At 46.6% G+C, this 21296-nt stretch overlaps 1 protein-coding gene and 1 long non-coding RNA gene across 12 annotated transcripts in view; one reads left to right on the top strand and one right to left on the bottom strand.

The window, feature by feature from the left end:
- Positions 1-21296, bottom strand: part of LOC116242521 (uncharacterized) — a 51718-nt gene that overhangs the window by 25316 nt on the left and 5106 nt on the right. For 4 of the 11 annotated variants that reach the window (XR_016459386.1, XR_016459378.1, XR_016459384.1 and 1 more), the window contains exons 1-6: positions 19978-20207; positions 18689-18777; positions 14461-14539; positions 7683-7798; positions 6895-6968; positions 455-6541 (exon numbers count right to left, since the gene is read on the bottom strand). This is a non-coding gene — a long non-coding RNA (uncharacterized LOC116242521). The other 7 variants (XR_016459387.1, XR_016459383.1, XR_016459380.1 and 4 more) reach the window with 7 other exon arrangements.
- Positions 9998-20927, top strand: TTLL10 (tubulin tyrosine ligase like 10). Its single transcript, XM_031613303.2, has 12 exons — positions 9998-10567; positions 11086-11192; positions 11352-11532; positions 12447-12565; positions 13079-13199; positions 13365-13450; positions 13636-13807; positions 14664-14835; positions 16026-16166; positions 16568-16684; positions 20118-20211; positions 20516-20927. Exons 1-12 carry the CDS (start codon positions 10338-10340, stop codon positions 20833-20835), a joined length of 1860 nt encoding a protein of 619 aa, XP_031469163.1. The 5' UTR covers positions 9998-10337; the 3' UTR covers positions 20836-20927.

The following is a 21296-nucleotide window of genomic DNA, read 5'->3' on the forward strand; positions in this document are numbered from 1 at the left end:
AAAGAACAAGTAGTGGATGCTTACCCTGCTCTACCTAACCAAGCAGAGGGACGTGAACAAAGCAGCCCCCCAGCCAATGTGAGTTAATGGCACTGCAAGAACACGTGCTGATGTGCAGCCTCGTATCTCTGCTTGGGTCCTGCCTTGACACCCATAGTTGTGCTGGTATGATGGGGCATCTAGACCAGGGCCACTCGAAAATGAAATTCAGTCTGCACTCAACAGAGAGAAGGTGAGCTGGAGCTGCCTGGACCTTAGGATCACATCCCAGTTCTAGTCCACATTTAAAGCACTGATTTCCTTTGGAAGAGGATTATCTAGAGTAGTAGAGCTAACAAACCAGTAACTTTGATATAACTCTAATCCGGATGAAAATTTGGGCACGGTCTACCTTCAGAGAATAAGAATTCACATCAGACCTCATTAACAGGCCATTGTATGAGCTGAGACTCACCCTCTCACAAGGATCGTTGATGCCTCTCGAGTTTTGGGGTTCCTGGGGACGCCCTGGTGTGGGATAGTGCACAGACCTCGTGCTGGTTTTCCAGAACTGCACCCATTGGTTTTCAGCTCCCTTCTGTAAGAAGCATAGGGCAACATTACGCACGAGCTTGGACCGTGCTTCTCTCCCCAGTTCTTTACATAGGCTCACAGGACCGCTCTGTGCTTGAATCACAGCACTAAAACCTTTTCCTCATCCTCAGCTTAGTGCTAATCCCCTCCCTCCCTCCTGGATAAAACAGGTACAGCAGCCCAGTGGCATGCAAGCAAAAACCTCTCTATGCCTTTCCAACCCTGTCCAGTGCAATGCCGTACAAAAACTGCCGTGTAATACAGGAACAGCAGAAAAACAAACCAAAGGCAGCTCCCACAGAGGCGCTCTTGCCCTTGGACGTTGCAGTTCTCAGGAAAAACGAGAGCAGGAGGGAGCAGAGGAGCATTCTTTGGTGATTAGCCTGTGTGTGACTTATTAACTGGCTCACAGGGGATTGAGGAAATGGTGTGAAATTTGAGTGATTCTGCAAATTGGCTTTTAACAAGCATTTAAATAAGATGAATTGGAGCACGCACCCAACTCCCATCCATCTTCTCTTCTTAAAATTCAATATGGATGCTAACCTTGGATGGATTAAAAAAAGATGATAACAATAATTGGGCATCCCTGGCATGCACAGGATGTCACCTTAAGTTAATAAAAAAGGAATGGAACCAAGGAAATTCCCCTGCCCTCCCCCAGGGCTGATTTATGCTTAGGAAAGCGTCCGCTCAGCCTTATCTAGGCAAGAACAGTGAGTCATGGGAGTCAGGAGCAACCCAGCGAAATCCCCTCAGCCTCAATATCTTCCCCTCCCTCCTCTTCTCCCACCAATGTTCAGTTTGCTCAACTCAGTTCCACGACAGAGCGATTCCATGGGCAGCACTGATGCTCACTGCAGTAGAAGAGCTAAGACCCGGCCTGCATTAGGCTTAACTCTGTCTGGGGGTTTAATATCGATGAGAGCACAGCTGTGGGGTGCAGCTGAACCACATCTGCATCCCTGCTGGGCGATGGAGCTGCAGGACATGGGGATGGTGAGCGCTTCACAGCAACGTGGATGCGGAGGATGGAGCTGGTGGTAAGTTCAGCAAGTACTTTACAGTATTTTTCAGTTCTCATGCCAGAGAACTGCAAACAGTCGTGTTCTCACGATTGTACTGCCTGCACTTCAAGTTAAATATTTACTGGTTACTGATGTGTCCATGGGAGAGGCCCTCAGCCTTTCCCCGCCCCATCACTTTAGCCCTGGAGCTGGAAGAAGTGCTCTCACGTCGGTTTCCTTTAGCTTGAGCGCCTGCTGATTGCTGTCTTACCAGGCAAAGTTAGATCTAGCTATTTCTGTCTAATACTGTCTGGTAATGCCGTCAATCGCATCGGCAAAAGTCTTCGCCTCGAGAGAAACACGGAGAGGAAATCTTGCTTTGGTCAGAAGAACCAAGGAGGTTTGGTACCTGGGCTGGAGGCTCGTCCACACGCACTGCCGAGGTGTGCTGTAACACAATGCAGGGAGATGAGGAAAGTCAAAGAGCACGCAGGTAGCACGCAGGCAGGCAGGGCAGGCTCCTGTACAGCTAACTGAACGTTGGTGACTTTTGGACCCGTTATCAGATCTCTCTGAAAGGCGATGGGCAGAGCTACACCAACCCTGGAGCACTGAGAAAAGCCTTTCTTCAGGAAGGACAACCTGTCAGAGGCCAGCATTGTGTGAAGACAGAGTGAGCACAGCTGGGCTGAGTGCTCCCAGACTCAGCACAGAAAGCTGCTTCGGTTAGGAAATAATTTGTTAAATGAGCAAAACTCCACGACAGATCAGTCCATCCTGCTACTCCAGATAAGGGTTACTTAATTTTTATGCCAACAGAAAAGTGCTTCTTGAAAGTACAAAAAGGGGTCTGCAAAGCCCTCAGTTCAGCACATCTTCTGTTTGGGATGTGGTTAAGCTATAAGGTGAGCTTCCTGAAGGGTGCTCTGGTTCTCTACCAGCCAAAATTCGCTCTGCCCCCAATGAGAGCAGCGATAAGCTGCATGCCAGCAGCAGCATTTCACAGCAGCACAGCATTTTCAGAGCACCAACCTCACCTGAGCAGCACTCTGAGGCACGAGGATGGCACAGCTCTCTCAGTCAGCCCAGTCTCACTCAATGGTCAGGAATTTGCCATTAGGAAATCTCCATACCCCAAACTGCTCAGACAGTGCAGATGGTATCTCTGTCCTGCTTACCGTGACTCACAGCTGGCAAGTCTCATTTTGCAGGGTACAAGGGATAGCCCTTTCCATAGCACAGCTCTTTCACGGGAACTTGTTGCTTCCTTTGATATATTGCAGCGTCTCCTCAAGACAATTTTATACAATTGCAGTGCTATTCCTGATCCGCAGCTGCTGGACTCTCTGTTTTCCTTAACTCTATATGCACTCCTCATCCAACACCTCCACATTTCAGAGGAGTTGGAGATCCTTATCGAGGACCCCATTTCTGTTTTTCTCTGGTGCTCAAGCATCCTTTTGGAGCTAAGGCATTTTCCTTGAAATGAAACAAGCCTGATTTCGGCAGCGCTGCCCTTTGCTGGTTATTTTTAAAAGAAGTGAAAACAAGAACTACTTCCCTCTTCACAAAATGGGTTCTTGGTAAGTTGGTAATAACAAAAACCAAACAACGCAATGTCTTGGTTAGGTGGTTTCAAAGGGTGAGTAGTATGGACAACACATTCTCAAAGAGAATGAAGATACAACTACAGTCCTTAATGCTACGTTCACATATTTATTTTACTAACGACTGCAATCACAGTGAAGAGCATTTTCACTGTTTTTTTATCATTAGAATCCACATGCGTGGATAAACACTCCAAGATTTTCCGCACAGAAGTAGGAATAAAAGTTTCACTGGCTGCTATCACATAAATGCATGTCTATCTTACATCCTACTGAATGCTCTTTCAATGCCTTAGAGCTTATGCTATGTTTTTAAACTCTGTGTTTAATAAAAGACGTATTTGGAAACAATACAGAACTGTGCTTGCCTCCCACCATGCACTGGTGATGCTTCCCAGTGCTGCTCACCAGCACGAGGAAGGGCTCACAACAGGCTGTTTTGCTGTCACAATGCCATACAGAACACCCTTCATCTCACCAGACCAACACACTGCACGCATTGCAACCAAACTGCCAAGTGTTACCTGCACGTTACACTGGGAAAACTCAGACACACGCAGAAAATAACTTGTTCAGACAATGGCAGGAGGAAAGAACCCAGACTTTGTTGTAGACTCCAAGTATTCAGGCGTCTCATTTGGCTTTAACTTACCAGCATTAATGTTTAACGCACTGCCATGGCAATGTACGCGCTTAAAAGAAAGTTCAGCATCTCCTTTCCCCTCCTTGTAATTAAGGATTTTAGAAACAAGTGAAAGTAAAAACAGGGATTTCTCAAAGGCAGCTGAGAAAAGGCAAAGAAAAAGCGTTAATTACCCCAACATTTCGTGTGAATCAAAACATTTAACTGGAAAAACAGCTTGAACTCTGCTAAATACTCGATGACTCATCATGGAGCAATAATTAAAAAAAAAAAAAAAAGTTCAGTTCGTTAAAAACAGCTCCTATCAACCGTGAGCACAGGGAAAGCCCAACCAACACCAAGCACTGCTCTCGGAATGGCACATGGGCATTTCATAACCCAGGAGCAGCCCCAGGCTCCCTGCAGAATGCTGTTCGGATGCTCGGTGCCATTAATGCTCTGTGCTGGGTGAAGCACTTTTCTTTTCCCTGTGTCAGTTTATTTCAGGTGGGTGGGGTGAGCTGCCAGGGCTGTAAATTTAACGAGCACCTCTTGGCACAACGGCTGCAATCTGAACTGATTCGGGAGCAAAGTTCAGGACATTTACACTACATGATAGGATTGCTTCGCTCAACTCGAGTAGATTCAAGTCCAAGTTCCTTAAAAAATAACATACTTTTACCAAACTATCTGCCTTTTTCAAGACAACAGTGGGATTTTTTTTCCCCCAAACCAAACAGCACACAGGATCAAAACTACTCCTAAATTCAGGTTACTGTGCCCATGAGGCCAGCAGGGCACACAGGGTGGGTCTGGAGGGACCAAAGGGTCTGATATGGAGAAAGGTTCCCCTTTAATCTCGGTGTCCGAAGGCAAATCGCTTAATGGGCTGTGTTAAACCATTACCTGGATCCCTGCAATTGGAAGCCAACGCTGGGGAGAGGCTGAGCAAACACTCTGGGGAGAGAAGCAGCCTCATTTGGATTGCTAATTTTATTTGCATACCAAACACCACTTTAAACAAAACCCGTTTGGATTTCTGTGTGCGAGCCTAACTCATTATTCACTATCTGCTATTTGATGACTGTGAGCCTACCCTTTCAATAAGCACTTGCAGCGTGCAAGGAAGAGCTCTGGCTATAGGGAGCCATGAACAAAAGTGGGACACAAAGCTAAAAACACAGCGCTCAGCTCGCTGCCTTCTCCTTGGCCTTTATCTCCTTAAAGCAGGGCTTGGAATCAGGGCTCTAGAACTGCTGGAAACAAAGGCGCTGCCTGTAAGTACAGACAACAGGCAGAAGACAAGAGGAAGCTTGAGCTGACTGCAGTAGTATGCTCAACAAAGGGAGCTAGCACGTGTTTAACTCTTACCTAACAGCATCCAAGAAGCTGGGAGCTCCTGGGTTGGTGGAAATAGATGCTGAAAGTCATTTTTCCCCCAGCTCAGAGGCGACCAGCTATTTGTGAAACCCACAGCCATTCCACATTGAGGCTATCCCCTCCCTTTGGCCTTTTCTTGCTGTTTAGTGACCAGCTGAGCCCACCCTGGCCATCAACACGTCCAGCTGAGCTGATGGGGGCTAATTGAGCATCTTATTAAGATGCATAACAAGGGGATCTTCCTCATCTGAAGCTGCAAGAGGCAGGGTGAGCGGTTCCAAATGGCCAGCTATGCCAAATAAATGCTCTCCGTGGTGAGAAAATATAAATAGCTCTCCGCATGGCCCGTGGGATGGTCCTTGTGGTTTGTGCAAGTGGTGATTGACAACAAGCAAGAAAATTTGGCCCTGTCTGATGGCTTGAAGCAACTGCTTTTGTAGCCCGCTTTGCAAGGAACTCACAGCGACAGATGGGGCCCTGTCAGGGTTTGAAGAGCTCACAAGGCAGAGAGAGAAATAACCAGGCTGACACGGAGCCAACAGCAATCAGGTTGCCCCAACACTCTGCTTTAAGGGTTTTTTTTTTTTCCTTTTTCTCTCCTCTTCGTGTCCATCTTGAATTCTGGAAGTCATCTCTCCTGGCAGGAAACCAGCACTGCGCTCCTGTGATGGGTTCCTCCAGCTCCCACTGGTTTCTGTGAGTTATTGCCTGCTGCTGTTTCCTGGTTTTTCTTCTGGCACAACATAATGCAGGCAAAGCAAACAGGTGGCAGGTAAAAGGCTGATCGTTTCTGGGCTTTGTTGTGTGGCACAGAACAAAGGCTGTGCTCACAAAGGCTCCTATCCCTGGCACATAGCGTTGTCACCAAGCCTCAGGCTTTCAGTGGTTCTGTGGCCTGGGAGATAGGAAGAAGTGCTGGAGGCTGGCACTGGGACGAGGTATCACTGGGGTAATACATTGGTTTGATGCATCAACGTTGTCAGCAGTGGTGCAGAGCAGAAAGTAGGTGTGTTAGCAGAGTGCAGTGGGCAGAAAAAGCTGCAAAAAAGCAAAGAGCTGTTCCTCCTGCCTGCACCATTCCTGCTTTTGTTGAAGCAGAACGTTCACAGGGTGTCACTTCTCTCCCATGGCCACCACATGCAGAGGTTCTGCAGCGTTTCCAGCTGGTTCCCCTGCGCTGCAGAGCAAACATCCTGCACTCGGCAAAGCACGCTGCTCCTTCATTGCAAGCAGCCCTCTGCTTTGTTCCTCACAAAGCCATCTGCTGCACAGAGCTCCAACAGAAGTGGATTTTGTGTGCCACTTGCAGCCAAGCACCTGCAGCAGCAAAGAGCCATCCACAGCACGGCCAACTGGAAAAAAAAAAAGCAGTGGGCTCCCTGTGGTCTTCCCACAAAGGAGCTGGCAGGTCTTCTGCAAGCCTGGGGGCCAGGGTAGGTTGCAGAGCCTACCTTGGATGCTGTGCTGAGGACAGGTCATGCCAATAAATGGGAAAAGCCAGGGAAACAGGAAAGGAATTCATGTTTATCAGGGTGGGAGCTGGAGGGCTGTGGAGGTGTCAGGAGGGAAATGGCTGGAAGGTGCTCAGGTGGAACCTTCAGTCTATTTGTGGAAAAGGTGAGCAGACTGTGCCCTGTCTTCCTTGACGAAGCAAGTAATTGGCCAAAGTCACACACAAGAGCTGTTTGCTTTCTTTCTTTCCCACCTTTCTTTCTGCCGCTGCCACACCTTAGGGGCTGGATTTGGCTGGAGCCACTCGTCCCTTCTTAAATCACAGCTCTGAATCAGAACAAGAGCAAAATGTCAGGAATGGGTCAGCACAAACACAAAGCAATACCCATAAAGCAGAAGAGAGAAGTACGTTTTCTAGGAAGCATTCCCAGTTTTCTCAGAACACCAACGCAAAGCCAGTTGAAACCAATGGAAGGTTCACTGGGCTTTGAGCCAACCTCCTTTGCCCACAATTGCAGAATCTTTCCCCTTCTGAACCATTGAGCTCGTGCCTTTGCTGCTGCTCTCAAGCAAGATTGCAGGTACTCAGCAATCATGGAATCATAGATGTTGGAAAAAACCACTAAGATCATCCAACTCTCAGTGCTGAAAGATAGCCCTGCTATGGAACTGTAGAACCATTTAGACTGGAAAAAACCCCTTAAGATTATTACTTCCAACCATCAATCTAATGCTGTGATAGATCTGGAACCACTGTGCAGAGAATTCACCTACACAAAATGAGTTCTCATTCAGCAGCCAGCATGAGAGCTTGGATTGTCTTCTCCTACCTCCACAGCTCTGCTCAGCATTCAGTCTGGGGTTAATCATTAATTCCCCCAAGTCTGCAGCCTGCTGTGCTGAGAGCTGGGACAGGGCAGGGTGCAGCCTCACCTGTGCTTTGGTTTGGGGTGGGAGGCACAAGGATGCATTATTTAATAAACACGTCACAGTAGCTCACACAATTATTGATTATTGTGAAAGTCCACAATACAAAAATACCTTTCCATCATACAGGTCAGAAGACAAAAGCTTGGAAGAGCTGTATGCATTTCTCACACCTCACATTGGCTTCTCCTTCCCTGATGGTGTTGTAGCTCCTTGGCAAAGCACCGCTACTGCTCGAAAATAGCAATGAAACAGTAGGAGGAAAAGAAACAAAACAACAATAAAAACCATACAGATCAACCACATATTGGCTCTATGGATACTCTGGGAATTGTTTTGTGTGTGAGAGCTTGGGGGGGCAGCAGCCTCCCAAACGTTGCTTGCTATTCTGACCCTCAGCATGCAGTGGAAAAGGGCACTCGGTGCACACAGCAGTGCATGAGTCACTCCCCAGGCAGCTCCAAAGGCAGGAGATCGCCCCAATAGCACCTGATCCCACAGCTCAGCACCTTCCCAGCAAGACAGCCTCAGGCCTGCACACCATAACTAGGAGCCAGGGGAGCTCCAAGCCATCCCTCCTCACCTAGCTGTAGCTTTCCGCCCTCAGACTGCATCCATTTATAGCAAGAAAAGCCCACGGCAGAGGGTTGGAACTGAATGATCTTTAAGATCCCTTCCAATCCACGCCAATCTATGGGTCTATGACAAGTGTGATATTACTGTAGTAACACTCACTGCCACGTTTGTGCATCGTGCACTCTGGCAGATCCAGCCATTGGGTGGTAATAGAGGAAGATGCAAAACCTCCAAACTCTGCATTTTCCAGGATCGGTTCCTTGTCCTTCATATGGTGCCCATAGGGTTTCCAGAAACCTGAATCCCAAAACCAAGGACTCAAATACTGTTTATGTAGCAAATCATGGCACAGAAACCCCTTTGGCAGAAGAACTACCTCGAATTAAACATGTGCAGTCTTAGCATAGCTATAACCCTGCCTGTGCCAGCGACACGCGTTCTCTTCTATTGCACATTAATTTTTGAGAGTGGTTTTCCAACATCATAAGGATTATGCAGTCACTTTGGCTGTCATTTCTGGCGTTTAAGCCCGATTGGGCAAGTTGTGCAAAACTCAGCAGATTTTGGAAGCGTTGCATTCCTGCAGGCTGAGCGACAGCAGGGCTGAATGCCTCCAGCTTGCCCAAAGCAGCAGCCACAACTCCCCCTGCACTATGGTTAGCACTCTGGTCCAAACAGCAAAGAGCAAGAAAACAGGTGTCCAAAGTGCATTTAAAATCATCTGCGTTAAATCTCACAAAATACAGAGTATAAATAAATCCTTCAGGTTCCTCTGGTTATAACCTCTTCGTTCAGTGCCTCCTTCACTGCAGCCTCTCCCCTCCAACAATGAGGCAACATTTCCTAGAGGGTGTAACGATGGTTGGAAGCATTGCAACACGTCCACCCTCCTGCTGCACATTGCTCCCTGGGTGACTGAGCTGGGTTAGATGCCAGAAGGAATACAGGAAGGGGGAAGAGACAGCCAGGACAGGACCCTGCCCTGCTCTGCAGGAGTTCCAGAGGCATTGTGTGCATGAGCAGGAAAAATAGAGAGAACGTTCCCAAAGGTCGCAGTGACACCAGGACGAGTGCCAGTGTATTCACACTGCCTGGAGAGGGGCTGACACTGAGCCAAACCCCACCTGCCAGCCTTTCACCCTTATTCACCCCTTTCTTACTGAGGCAAGGGGATATAAGTATCCTTATGTACTTTTTTTTCTTGCCTCTCTCTTGGATTTTTGCTTTTTGTGGCATTGCTGTTCCGTGGAGCCCAAGAGCAGAGCTGTTGTCTGCATTCACTGCAGACCTTGCGTGGCTCTGTCTGCTGGTGCCAACCCTACTCTAGCTGAGGTCACAACAAGCAGTTATTCTTTGCTCCTACATCTAAAGGGCATAGAGGAGTTTCAGGCTGCTTAAATTGGCCTTTCTGTCTCGCTGCTATTAGCTGAGGCTCTGCAAGTGCCAAACGCTGTTATCATTGCTGGGTTGGTGGCACACAGCAGCTGCCCCCACCCCCCAAAAAAAAAATCAAGGGTCCCATTGTGTCAGCCACTTTTCACTGCACTCAGACAATTCACAATTTAATAAAAACAAAAACGTAAGGGAGGAGGGACTCCTGTGGTAACAGGAGTTTGCCAAAGTCACAAAAACGGGTCGTTTCATCATAAAACCAGCAACTGCGTTTGGTTAGGACTCGGAGAAGGAGCCAAAACCACAGAATTGTTGCTTTTCTTTACTTATCCCAGCATTCCCAGACTCCTTGAAACATGCAGAGTTTTGTGAGATGATGTGGGACTGCAGGAATACTCTCTTCCTGCCTTTCTCTCTTCCTCCTTCCCTTTGCATCCCATTAATCCCCACTTACTGGAGGCTGCAGCTCGGTGACAGGGTACAACTTCCACAGGGAATCAGTGACCAATTCTTGGCAGTCCTTGGGGAGAAATGTCAGCGTTTTGCCTCCAGGATGCTCTTTAGAAGTTTGCAGAAGGATTTGCTACGGAAGCAAAAGGCCTTAGGAGGATTTAGAGCACTGATTTCGCCCTGCTGGCAGCTTTGATAATTTGATTTAAGTCCTGACAAATTAAACAGCACATGCTGCACCGCGCCGACTCCCATATTTGTAGAACCCTCCAGGCATTCCAGCAGCAGAACCCCTCACCAGGCAGCTGTTGCTAGGAGCTGGGCTGTGTTTGCAGCACCGAAGGCTGCGAGATGGCAGAGCAACGTGGGTGTCTGAGCTGCCCATGGGGCCCCACCACCCCTCCATCAATGCCTACAGGCCACCTGCACTCCACTCCAGAACCTGCTCCATCCCAGGATGCTTTTGTGCTTCCCAAGCTGCTTACGACCCGTCCAGAAGTCAAGTGCACGTCCTCCAAGCTGAAGAAAGGACAGGGAGCAATTAAAGCTCTCCTAAAATATTTAGAAACAGCTGAGCGCAGGTTAGAATTTCCATTATTTTTGTTAGCACAGGGTGTGGGTTTGGCCCCTGTAGGAAAGGGCTGAAAAGTAGCAAGGTGTGGCTGTGCAGAACGGCTCCCTGATCTCCGTGCAGCACTTTTTACATTTGTCCTTGTATCAAACTTGTTGCCAACCCCGTATCCAACAACTTTCCTGGGTTTTGGCTTTTGTCTCCATAAGGAACAGCACATTTGCTGTTTTCACATCAATTGCAAAGACCAAGAAATGGGTTTTCAAGCTTCCGAGCTTCCTGTCATTTATCCCAGAGCTGAACACTGAGCCCCAGAGCTGCAAGTTGCACCCACAGCCTGAGCCTGCAGCTCAAAGCCACCCAAAAGCTGTAGGCTCAAGCTGGAGACAGCACATTCCCAGCTAACATCAATAACAAAATAAGGGGAAAAAAAAAAAACTGCCAGACATGGGGAAATGGCTCAGCAAAGCAAAGTCAAGGACACCTCACACAGTTCCCATCTGCAGACCAGGATCTTTCCTCTTGCAGCCCGCGCTCTGCAATGGCCTCTGTGCCACCCAAGAGGAAGAGAAACACCAGAGCCACGCGACAGGGCTGTCCCCAACAGCAGGCACCGTCCTTATCAGCTGACAGAGGTAAATCCTGTGCCCTCATTTTTAACCATTAGTTGTTCCAAGTCTTCCAGCCAAGGTCTGAGTTGATACCGAGATCAAGAGGGCTGCGTTTTCTACACCTGGCCAAAGTGCTGGCCACAAGCTTACAGCATTCTTGCACACAATTTATACCTTTTTCAGGTAAACCCCGTGGAAATATTTCTCCTACCTCTGAAGTGAAGCTTGACAAAGCCAGGCCTCGTGAGAACAGAATGTGTGGCGAGGCAAACCCTCAAGAAAAGCAGCCAGAAGAACTGATACGAGAAGTGCCAATGGCATCGGGACCATATTTTTATATCAGTGGATCTAATGGAGCAGGACTGTAAGTAGGTCCTCAGCAATGTATGACCACACATGAAATTGCACTGCATCAGCCATCGGCATAGAAACATTTCCTTTTGACTTTACGTATTGTCAGAATGACACATTCAAAGACTAGTTTAAGAACAATTCAAATGGAAAGTCCTTAATGGAAGACCAACTTCCATTGTAGTGGAGTAGTAAAGTAGTAGTAGTAAAATAGCTAACTGTTACCTTTAAGCAAGAAACTGAATACTAATTATTTAATGAGAGTTCTCTCTTCGGGTTCCACATAGCAAATCTGCCAGCATCACAGCAAGCTCTAGGCACCACTGCATTTGATCAACCTTTCGTTGCACTAAATGCACTAAAAGCAAAAATAAGACGACATTTATGCCCAAGAAAAATAGCCAGATCAAAAGTTCCATCTTTTACTTCCCGACTTCTTTCCAGTATATTGACATTCTTCTCTAGATGCTGCCACCAGCAAGCACCACAGAATCTCTACTGTAAGCAACACACTCCTTGCTACGTTTCCAAGCTTTGCCTACAAATGGCTTTTCCTATTGCTATCTGTCATCTCTTCCTGCACTCAGCAGAGAGGCTCCTTAATGACACCGGACCATAATGCTCAACGTTCCTATTCCATGGGTACCACTTGCATCCTAATTGAAACAACCCTGCTGAGAAGTTACAAGTTCTCATTAACGCTGCAGAATTACAGCATCCTGAGCACCCTCAGTCATGAGTTCAGAGCAGCAGGTCCACTTGCAGCCACTTTAATTAATGTTTCCCACCTTATTCCCCCCCCCCCCCCCGGGGGTTCTTGGAGGTGTTAGGTCAAACTCCCAGGGAAATTGTTAGGAGTCTGGGGGATGTGAGCTAACTTCATTGCTGGGAAGGAGGCTATTTTGCTGTTTTGTTTTCCATACGCAGTGTGAGCATCTATTGCCAGAGCAGAGGCTGGCAGCGTATCTATGACAACAGAAGACAGGATTACGCACTGAAATGGTGTGAGATCAAGTGCCGAGAGACCTATTACCATTTCAAAGAAGGTAGAGGTGCCAGTGGGCCTCGAGTGGGAGAGGGCAGTGGGAAAAATGAGAGAATGCTGGACTTGTGGCTCCCAGGGCAGAGGTCACCTGCGGGGTAGGAGAAACAGGTAACCTCAACTTCTTGGCAGACCTCAGTGGGGATATTGGAGCTGGATTGCCATGGTGATTAAAGAAAGGGTTTTAGACAAGAGAATGGCTTGGGGAGAAAAGATACCATTGAAACGAACTGCGCACAAAGCATCCTAATCACTTTTGAAATGCAGCCCTCCCTCTGTGGGTTGGAGCTCGCAGGCAGCAATAGGACTGACACTGTTCTGCAGCACAGCAGCAGCTGGCACCTCACCAGCCTGGTCAAGATTTTGCATACATACATAGAGTGCCCCACATACACAGGCACCCCCTGCTACTGCCTTCAAGTAAATTGGTGAGAGTCAGCAGCTCCCAGATCAGCATCATCCTCCAGGTTCTGCTGCATGAGACAACGAGGGCAAGCTTTCTTTCCTCCTCAAACAGGCGAACAGCTGCTCTACCAGATTCCCAACAACAGTGTCCTCACCAGCAAGACTGGGCTTTTATCCTGCCTGCGAGAGCAAGAGCGAGTGATGAAAAAGATCAGCAGGAGCCCTAATCCCAAGTAAGAACTCTCACATCGTTGCACCTTGAGCACACGCCAAGCAAAAGTGAGAGCGCTTAAAAAAGAGGGCACAAAGTATTTTTTCTTATTGTCTCGAAAAATCATTTCCCCAGAGGAACGAATGTGTCGGACAGGGTTTTCAGCTTGTATTCGGCTCTTTCGTAGGTTATTGAAGATGGAAGAATTCTTTCCAGAATCTTTTCGCTTGGATTTAAAAGAAGAGAGAAATGCCTTTTTTGAGCTTTGCAAAGGTGAGTTGACTTAATCAAGGAAGCAACCAGCTGAAATAGCTGTATGTCCCTCTAAGTTCATGAGTGTCTACAGAGCAATACTCCCTGGTCTGTGTCTATTGATGACGTGCATACAAAGCCCTCTAACTGGAACACCAGCGTTTCACACCCCACACACTGCTGTCACAGACTCATTCTCTCTGCAGAAGAAGAGATGTGGATCTGCAAACCAAGTTGCTCTAACCAAGGGCGAGGAATTTTCCTGCTGAAAAATCCCGAAGCTGTCACCACCCTGCAAGCCAAGCTCTACAGCTCTGAGGGAGACCTACCCCGTAAGAGGGTGCCCTGTGGGGCTTCCCATACAAGAATAGTGCAAAGGTAGACATTGAAGCCTGGCAATGTATGAGTAGTGTGCTTAATTAAGCCATTAAGCCTCAGTGTATTATATTGTTCCATAGGCATTTCATGTGTTTACACCACATCATCAACCTATAAGATTTTGTTTAGTGGGAGACTAAACTCTCTATTTCTCTGGTTAGTCTGTCTTGTATCCACACTCCAGTCCTTTCAGGGTGGATCTGTGCCATCAGAAAGATTTGTTTACCTTTGTCTGGAAATTTAAGCGTGACTTCAAAAGGCCAGGTGCTACTGTTCCATGCATGACAAAAGCCTTGTGCAAAGTTATTTAAACTAGGTACTGTCCCACCTTCTCAGACAACGCAGGCGTTTTACAAACCGTGCAGCTGGCCAATCTATTCCGCACAACTTAATCAAACCTCTCAAATATCTTCCGAAATCTGCCCCATTGCTATGGAAGCCTCGACCTCCATCAGTGGCTAGCAGTCATTAAAACACTGGATTTGGATTGTTTGCTTTTGTGTTCCTTGCAGGAATGGAAGAACCATCCAGGTTCTTCTTTGTAGAGCATGACGTTGCTGTGGCCATAAAAGCAACGGCGCCACGCGAAGGGCTCTTTGCATTCTGACAAACTATGTATATTCCCAAGTAAATATTAGTAAATCTTTCATTACCTTGCACTCCAAAGACTCAGCACTATGCCTCTAGTCCATTCCCAGCACTTCTGGTTGTTCCTCTGGGCTCCGTCTGCACCTGAAAGAAGGACAAACAGCTTTGTTCTATGGCGCAAAACCAACTGGCTGCAGGGTTTTGTGTGAGCTTTGAGTTGCTGTGTGTTACAGCTGCCTGTTGGTGACATGTCTTGACACCCTCACAGGTACATTGACCAACCTCTGCTCCTGGAAGGGAAGAAGTTTGACGTCCGTTCCTACCTCCTCATTGCCTGCACAGCACCATATGTGTTGTTTTTTGCCCAGGGCTACGTCCGGCTGACCTGTGGCAATTATGATGCCACATCTGATGATCTGACCGTTCATCTCACCAACCAGGTAAAAACTCAGTGCATTTAGCTCAGAAGAAGAGCAGAGGAGTTGACAAGGAAGGGACGCAAAAGAGACTTCTGAAAGGCTGAAAATATGCTTCGTGTAGGCAAAATCCATGCATCCAAGAAATGGAGGTGGGCTTATGGTCAGGCATGGTACCATGGCAGCCTCCTACTGGAGGGGGTTCACTCTCTGCAATGAACCAATTCTCTCCTTATGCTGACCATTTCTGTCCCTGGACCATTTTTCCTCCGATATTCTCTCGTAGACTTTGAATCTCTTAGGAGAAGCCTTTGACTGTGGCCTACCTAGAACAAACCAACCTTAGTCTTGGCTAAAGATTTGGATGCTCCCGCTGTGCTAAATGTGATAATCATAATGGTGTAAGGTGGAGATGCATTCTTAAATCTCTGCCTTGGCTTTCCTTCCTTCTCAAACGAGGTCTATGCAACAAAACTGTTCTGGCTTATATTCCCATCCTACTTCTTAGGAAGCCTTTCTTATTTAAATCTACCTGAGTTTTTTTTTTGCCTTCCTGTGAGGCTCTCCAGTACTTAGACAGAAAAATGGTTTGCTCTTAAAGCCCCTCTCCCAGTATATTGCTGTGTTTAGGAACTGGCAAAATACATCTAAGGGTAAGATATGCTTCAGACAAGCCCACTTCAATTCTTGTTGGAGTTTTATGGTTCCTGTACAAGTACAGTTCAGCACAGCAGATTAGAGTTGCTTCCTGCAATATATGCTATTATCAGTATGCTGCTTGTTTTCCTGGAATAGTTTGTTTGCTCAGGTAGAGAGCTATCCACATGGGAATTCAGGTGCTCGGGTAGGATCCCATGGCACAAGCAATATTAAACAAAGGACAGGTGTTTATCAGCAGAACATGAATTATCTGGGAGGAGGGAAACAAAATCTACAGGAGCAGTTGGTAAGGGGCCAGGCTTCAAGTCACAGTTGATTCTGCCCCCGTTCCCTTCCTACCCCAGCAGTGATAAGTTCCAGCTGACCTAGGGGTTAATGAGACAGGAATAGGCACCTGCTCAGGGTTAGGTCTGCTGCTGCTTCCCTCCCATCAATAACGTGATCCAGGCTCTCCCCAGCTCCATCCCTGGAGCAGAGCAGGATAGAGGGACGCCTGCCATGCATGTTTCCTGTTACTCTTTAATCCTCCCCTCACTCTGCTCCCCACCTTGCAGTACGTGCAGAAGAAGAACTCCCTCTACAGCCAGCTGAAGGATGAGACAGTTTGGCAGATGGAGCACTTCAACAGCTACATTAATGAGAAGTTTGGGAAAACCAATGGCCTCCCACAGGACTGGGTTTTCACTGTGTTTACTGTGAGTGCAAGCAAGTTCGTGGTGTGCTTGTCTGCCTAGCCTAATTAGGGTTATGGGAATAGGGACAAAAACCTCCAGTTCAGGGGAGTCCCCAAGGAAACATATGTACCAAGTGAGAAGGCATCCATAGTCCCATGGTAACTGTTTGCCTGCAGATGATAAACAGAAGTCAAGACAGAGTTTAATTTCAGTAGTTAATAAAATGGGTAAAGCCCTGATAAAGGGAGGAGGCTTCCTTCAACTCAAAGTGGATAGATGTACAGTTTCCAAAATACAGCCTCCATCCAAGTCTAGAGGGGAAGAAAAAGTGTCCCTAAGCCAAGAGGAGAGCAATGACTTGTGGTGACCCCTGTATCCTTGGCATTGACAATGATTAGTTACCCCTGATCCCTATCTTTCAGAAAAGGATGCAGCAGATCATGTTGCAGTGCTTCCTGGCAGCCAAGCACAAACTGGATCGTAAACTGGGCTACTTTGATCTCATTGGCTGCGACTTTTTGATTGATGAAAACTTTAAGGTATGAATAAAATATTGCCAAATACTAAGTATGATATTGGCCAGATGTCTAATGCCAGCAATGTAGGATGGTTAACATCGACTCTGGCACTAGGAATTAAACAGAGCATCCACTCAGCCAGCCACGAAGGGCAGGATTCGTTTCTTTCTCCAGTTCTATTGTCCAACATCCAGATATGGCACCTATGCAGCCTGCACAAAGAAACCCTGGCAATGACAGCTCAAGAGGGGAAGAAAAATCTTTAACTGCAGCAGAAACGTCTCTGTGCAGAATTTTCACAGGAAAGTGGAGTAGTGAAAAATACAGGAATCTTCATATCTACTCAGTTCACAGTGAAAGTAAGGGAATTTTAATGCCATTCAATATTTTTCACTCTAGAAACCAAACATGACAGATAATCAGCCAGCATAAATCAGTTTGTAATGCCTCTAACGCCACGTGAAGAATACTGATTTACACAAGCTGAGAATCCAAGAAGGAATTTGCCATCCCCACCCTGCAGAATCAGTCATTATCGATTCAGATGTCAGCATCAGCACCTCCACATTCACTGTAGGTTTACCATTTAGCAATAGGTTAGCCCGTCAAGGCTATAAAACCTGCTATAGAATTACAGCTCACACCTCTTGAAGAGTGAACGAAATGCAGGGAAGGAAAGCCAGAAGAAAGGGAAATGTTAAGTACAGTGATTGGACTGCTTTCAGTGCAGGCAGTCCTTCAAAACCACCTGGTCTAAGCATAACAGAAAGCCATCTGGCAGATTTTGCTGTTGCTAAAGCATTAAGGAACTCAAACTTATTCCAGCAAAGTGCAGTGGGAACAGCAAACCCAGTGAAAGAATGGAATTAATGTATGCAGCACTGGGCAAGGCACCCAGACAATGGCCTCCTTTGTATGGGGAAGTCAATGGCAATGGGGAGCAAATGGGAAAGACACAGAAACTGGTGCTTCTCAAATTTCAGAAGCAATTGTCTTTTGCAATGTTGGCATGCAAAGCACTGGCTGTGCAAACTTGAAGTAGAATGGAAGATCCAATATCACTCTATTGTGGCAATCCCTACCTGGCCAGTTCAAAACTTCAGTAATTAAAGACCATTACATCCCCATGCATTTTACATACGGAGAGAAAAACAAAATGTGTTTCCTGACAAGTGTTTTCTAAAAACATGATGAGGATTTCAGGACGCTTAGTGGTGATGTGGTCAGTTGGGACTGCCATCCCATTTGATGACACGTGTAGAATTTGCTTTGCATTGATTTAACACAGCCTTGCGTTTGGTTCTATGCCTCATCATGCTATTCCCTCTGCTTTATTTTCCTGAGATAAAAATGCCCCCAGTATCACTCCTGACCATTTCTGAAGGCCCTGAAGCATCCCAATCTAGTTCTTGAAGGTGTTTTCCTGCCTCTCAGTTCTTAGGAGCATGGACCACAAAAGCAGAGCATGCAGAGAAACCACAGCTTTCAGCAGAGCTTTGCAAACTTCATGTGCAGGATGAGAAGAGGAGGAAAGAGAACATAAATGATGGATGTGGTTTTACTGTTACTTTTTTTTTTTTTAACCCCCTCCTTTTCTGGTTTCTGGGGCTTTCTGTACTGTAAATGCCAAAGTTAATACACAGCTTAGGACACAGCCATTTAAGTGCCCAAGGAACCTGCCTTCAGAAAGCATTGCATCAGCTGTGCAAAAGGGCTCTGCAAAGGAATGCTGGGAAGATAGATGCCTAAATTTTTTATCAGCCATAAAGGGACTCAGCTATCTATCACCAGAGAACAGGCTGAACGCAGATAAGCCATTTGCCAATTTGTGGCAGGTGTATATAAAACAAGATAACCCTTGTGAAAGTAGGGATGGTCCCTTTGATTGGAATGACACAGCTTCTCCCTCACCCCAGCGTTATGAGATGCCACACGGATGCTGCAGAGCTGGGAGTGCCACTGCAGGTCATCAGCATGAGAAATCTGACAAAAACCAGAGAACACAGAACCCCATTGGCTACATACCAGATGCAGGGAGGAGGCTCAGCTGCTCAAATTCTACACGAAATCCGCATGAATGACATGATATGCTGGATCTTGACTTTATGTTCTTCCTGAAACAGAACAAAAGAGGTTAAGGGCATTTTAAACAACTGTGACACACACTGGTACAATAATAGGGAGTGTAGGAGACAGACAGTATAATAGATGTTTGTTTTGAAGGAGAAGAAACCAAAACCCAGTCAAGACAATTACAAAGGTTCATTGAGTTTGTCTGTCAGCAGAAAACCTTACGAACTTTTAATAGGAAAAAGGAAATTTGCTCAGAAATAAGAGAGTTTGCCAAGAAAAATAAACGTGACGTAGGTGCCCTCTGTTGGCATCTGCAGAGCAGGTTATTTCTCAGCAGTTTCTCTCTGGAAAGAAGCAAAACCCACAGACATTTCAGCACCCTCACTTACAAACCTTCTCTGAAATATGGTACTGAAAGGAATGTGAAAATTCTTGTTGCATTTTATTTGCAGCAAAATGAAGTGCAAAAGTGAAAGCTATCGTGTTGCCAAAACCTACCACCCACATCTCTCAGTTACTTGCAGGCAAACTCACTGCTGCTTCAGGAAAAGAAAAACAACAAAAAAGCACGACCGCAGTGTGTATGTTTTTAAACATCAATTAAAAGAGAGTAAAATTCACCCGGGGCTGTTGAATGATTAAACATCCTTCCTGAAAAAAAACATCAAATAGTTCCTATACGTCGTCTTTGCAAGATGCAGCACCATATGGTAAAGGCAGGAAGCAAACAGATGAGTTTTTCTCTCGTGGCAGGAAAAAGAAACAGTGAACAGAATTGCATTGAGTTCAACTGTTTGCTTTCATGCAGACTTGCAACTGGACCATCGCGTGGCACAGCTCAGAGCTGCAGACTTCAGTGTGTCAAAGAGAACTCGAGCTGAAATTGGGAGAGGTGTGCAAATATCTTCTATGGCTTCTACCTAACACCAAAGTTTATCCAGGAAATCAAAGGCCAGGGGTTAATTGAGAGCTTGGTGCTGTGTTTGCTTGGTCTTGACCCCATGTCCACCTCAAATCAAAGACATGATTACTAGATTCCTTGTAACTTCCTTTCACGTTATTTAAAAACCTTGAAACCGCTATAGAAATTGGTGTGATAAGAGACAAAACAGTGCCTTAGTACACCCACAGAGCAGGAGTTTAACCTGAATATCGGCTAGAAACATAAAATAATGTGTGGTGTTACTCTAAAGTAATGAAATGTAATGATTCCTCCAGTCCTTGTGAAGATGCTGTCTTACCTGCACTCTGTGCTAGAGGATCATGTTGGGATTTATTAGCATTCCTGCACTTCCAGCTGCTCACTAAGTCAATAAAATGGCATCACTGCAGCTCTGAGGAGATCCAGCCTGTTTTCCTGATGGCTGTTCACCTTTCCTAGGTCTGGCTTCTGGAGATGAATGCAAACCCTGCACTGCACACCAACTGCAAAGTCTTGAGAGACATCATCCCCAGCATCATCTACGAGAGTCTTGGTAAGCAAAGGAGTCACAGGGCAGTCAGTAACAAGCAATCACATCACAACACTGCTTGGCAGAGGAAAGCCTCCTGTTGATACCATTTGTAGCTCCAAAATACAGAATAAAGAGATCTTGCTGCTGAGTTTGTTGCTCATACAAAAGGCAGTGAAAATTCTACGCAGTGCAGACGCAGGAAAGCTGTGATCACGTTAGAAATAAGTGGTTCCTTTCTAAAAAAATTATTATTTTTAGGAGTAATATGATGAGTTTGGGGTGCACGTTGCCATCTGTCCACCTCGTAACTGCAGATCTCTTCCAGATCTGGTTCTCGAGATCTTCACCAAGTGCCTCAAGGGACAGAACGTGTTGCCTTTGAAGACGCTCTGCCGCTTTGTGCTTCTTTACAATGAGGATGCTGCAGACCTGGGCCAGAAGCAACCTCGGAAGCTTAGCACCAGGTCGTGCACAGGAAGGTACCTGAGGCCACACACAGACAGCACCGGGCACTTCAGGTACAGCCCTGCCAAAGCTGCAGGCCTGTCCCCAGGAGCTCAGCTGCTTCAGAAGAAAGAATGCCTTGCTGCCTACAAGAGGCAGTCAGCGAGCTGTCCTAACCATACTGCACGTGCAACAGTTTGATCACCACAGATAACCACACTGGGTCACAGAGCAAGAGGCTTTTCACAACTTCAGAGAGACAGAAAGAAAATAAAAGTTAAGCTTTATGCGCTGTGCATGTTATGCTCTTTTTCACCTGGTAGAAACAGACGGGTATCAACCTCAGCTAAGAAAACCAGCAAGTGTGAGTGCTAATATTTCTGCAGAAAGCAATGCTTCCATCAGTCAGCCAACGGAGAAGTTAGAGAAAACGAGACATGCCAAACCCCATCCTTCCAAAAGCAATGCTGATCTGACACTGCAGCCCAAAACACTTAATAAAGCCCTTTTAAAAAGAGGCAAGGAGAGCTGCTGATAGACCAAACCCAAGGCTTAACGCGGAACCCCCTCAGCTGGTCCTGCAGCTCCCCATAGCTCGTCGCCAGCTGCGCAGCCAGCTCCTCCCTCACCAGATGTTCCTCGCACATTTAACCTCATTTCAT

Source organism: Phasianus colchicus, chromosome 22 (assembly GCF_987193195.1).
Source record: "Phasianus colchicus chromosome 22, bPhaCol1.hap1.1, whole genome shotgun sequence".
NCBI lineage: Eukaryota > Metazoa > Chordata > Aves > Galliformes > Phasianidae > Phasianus > Phasianus colchicus.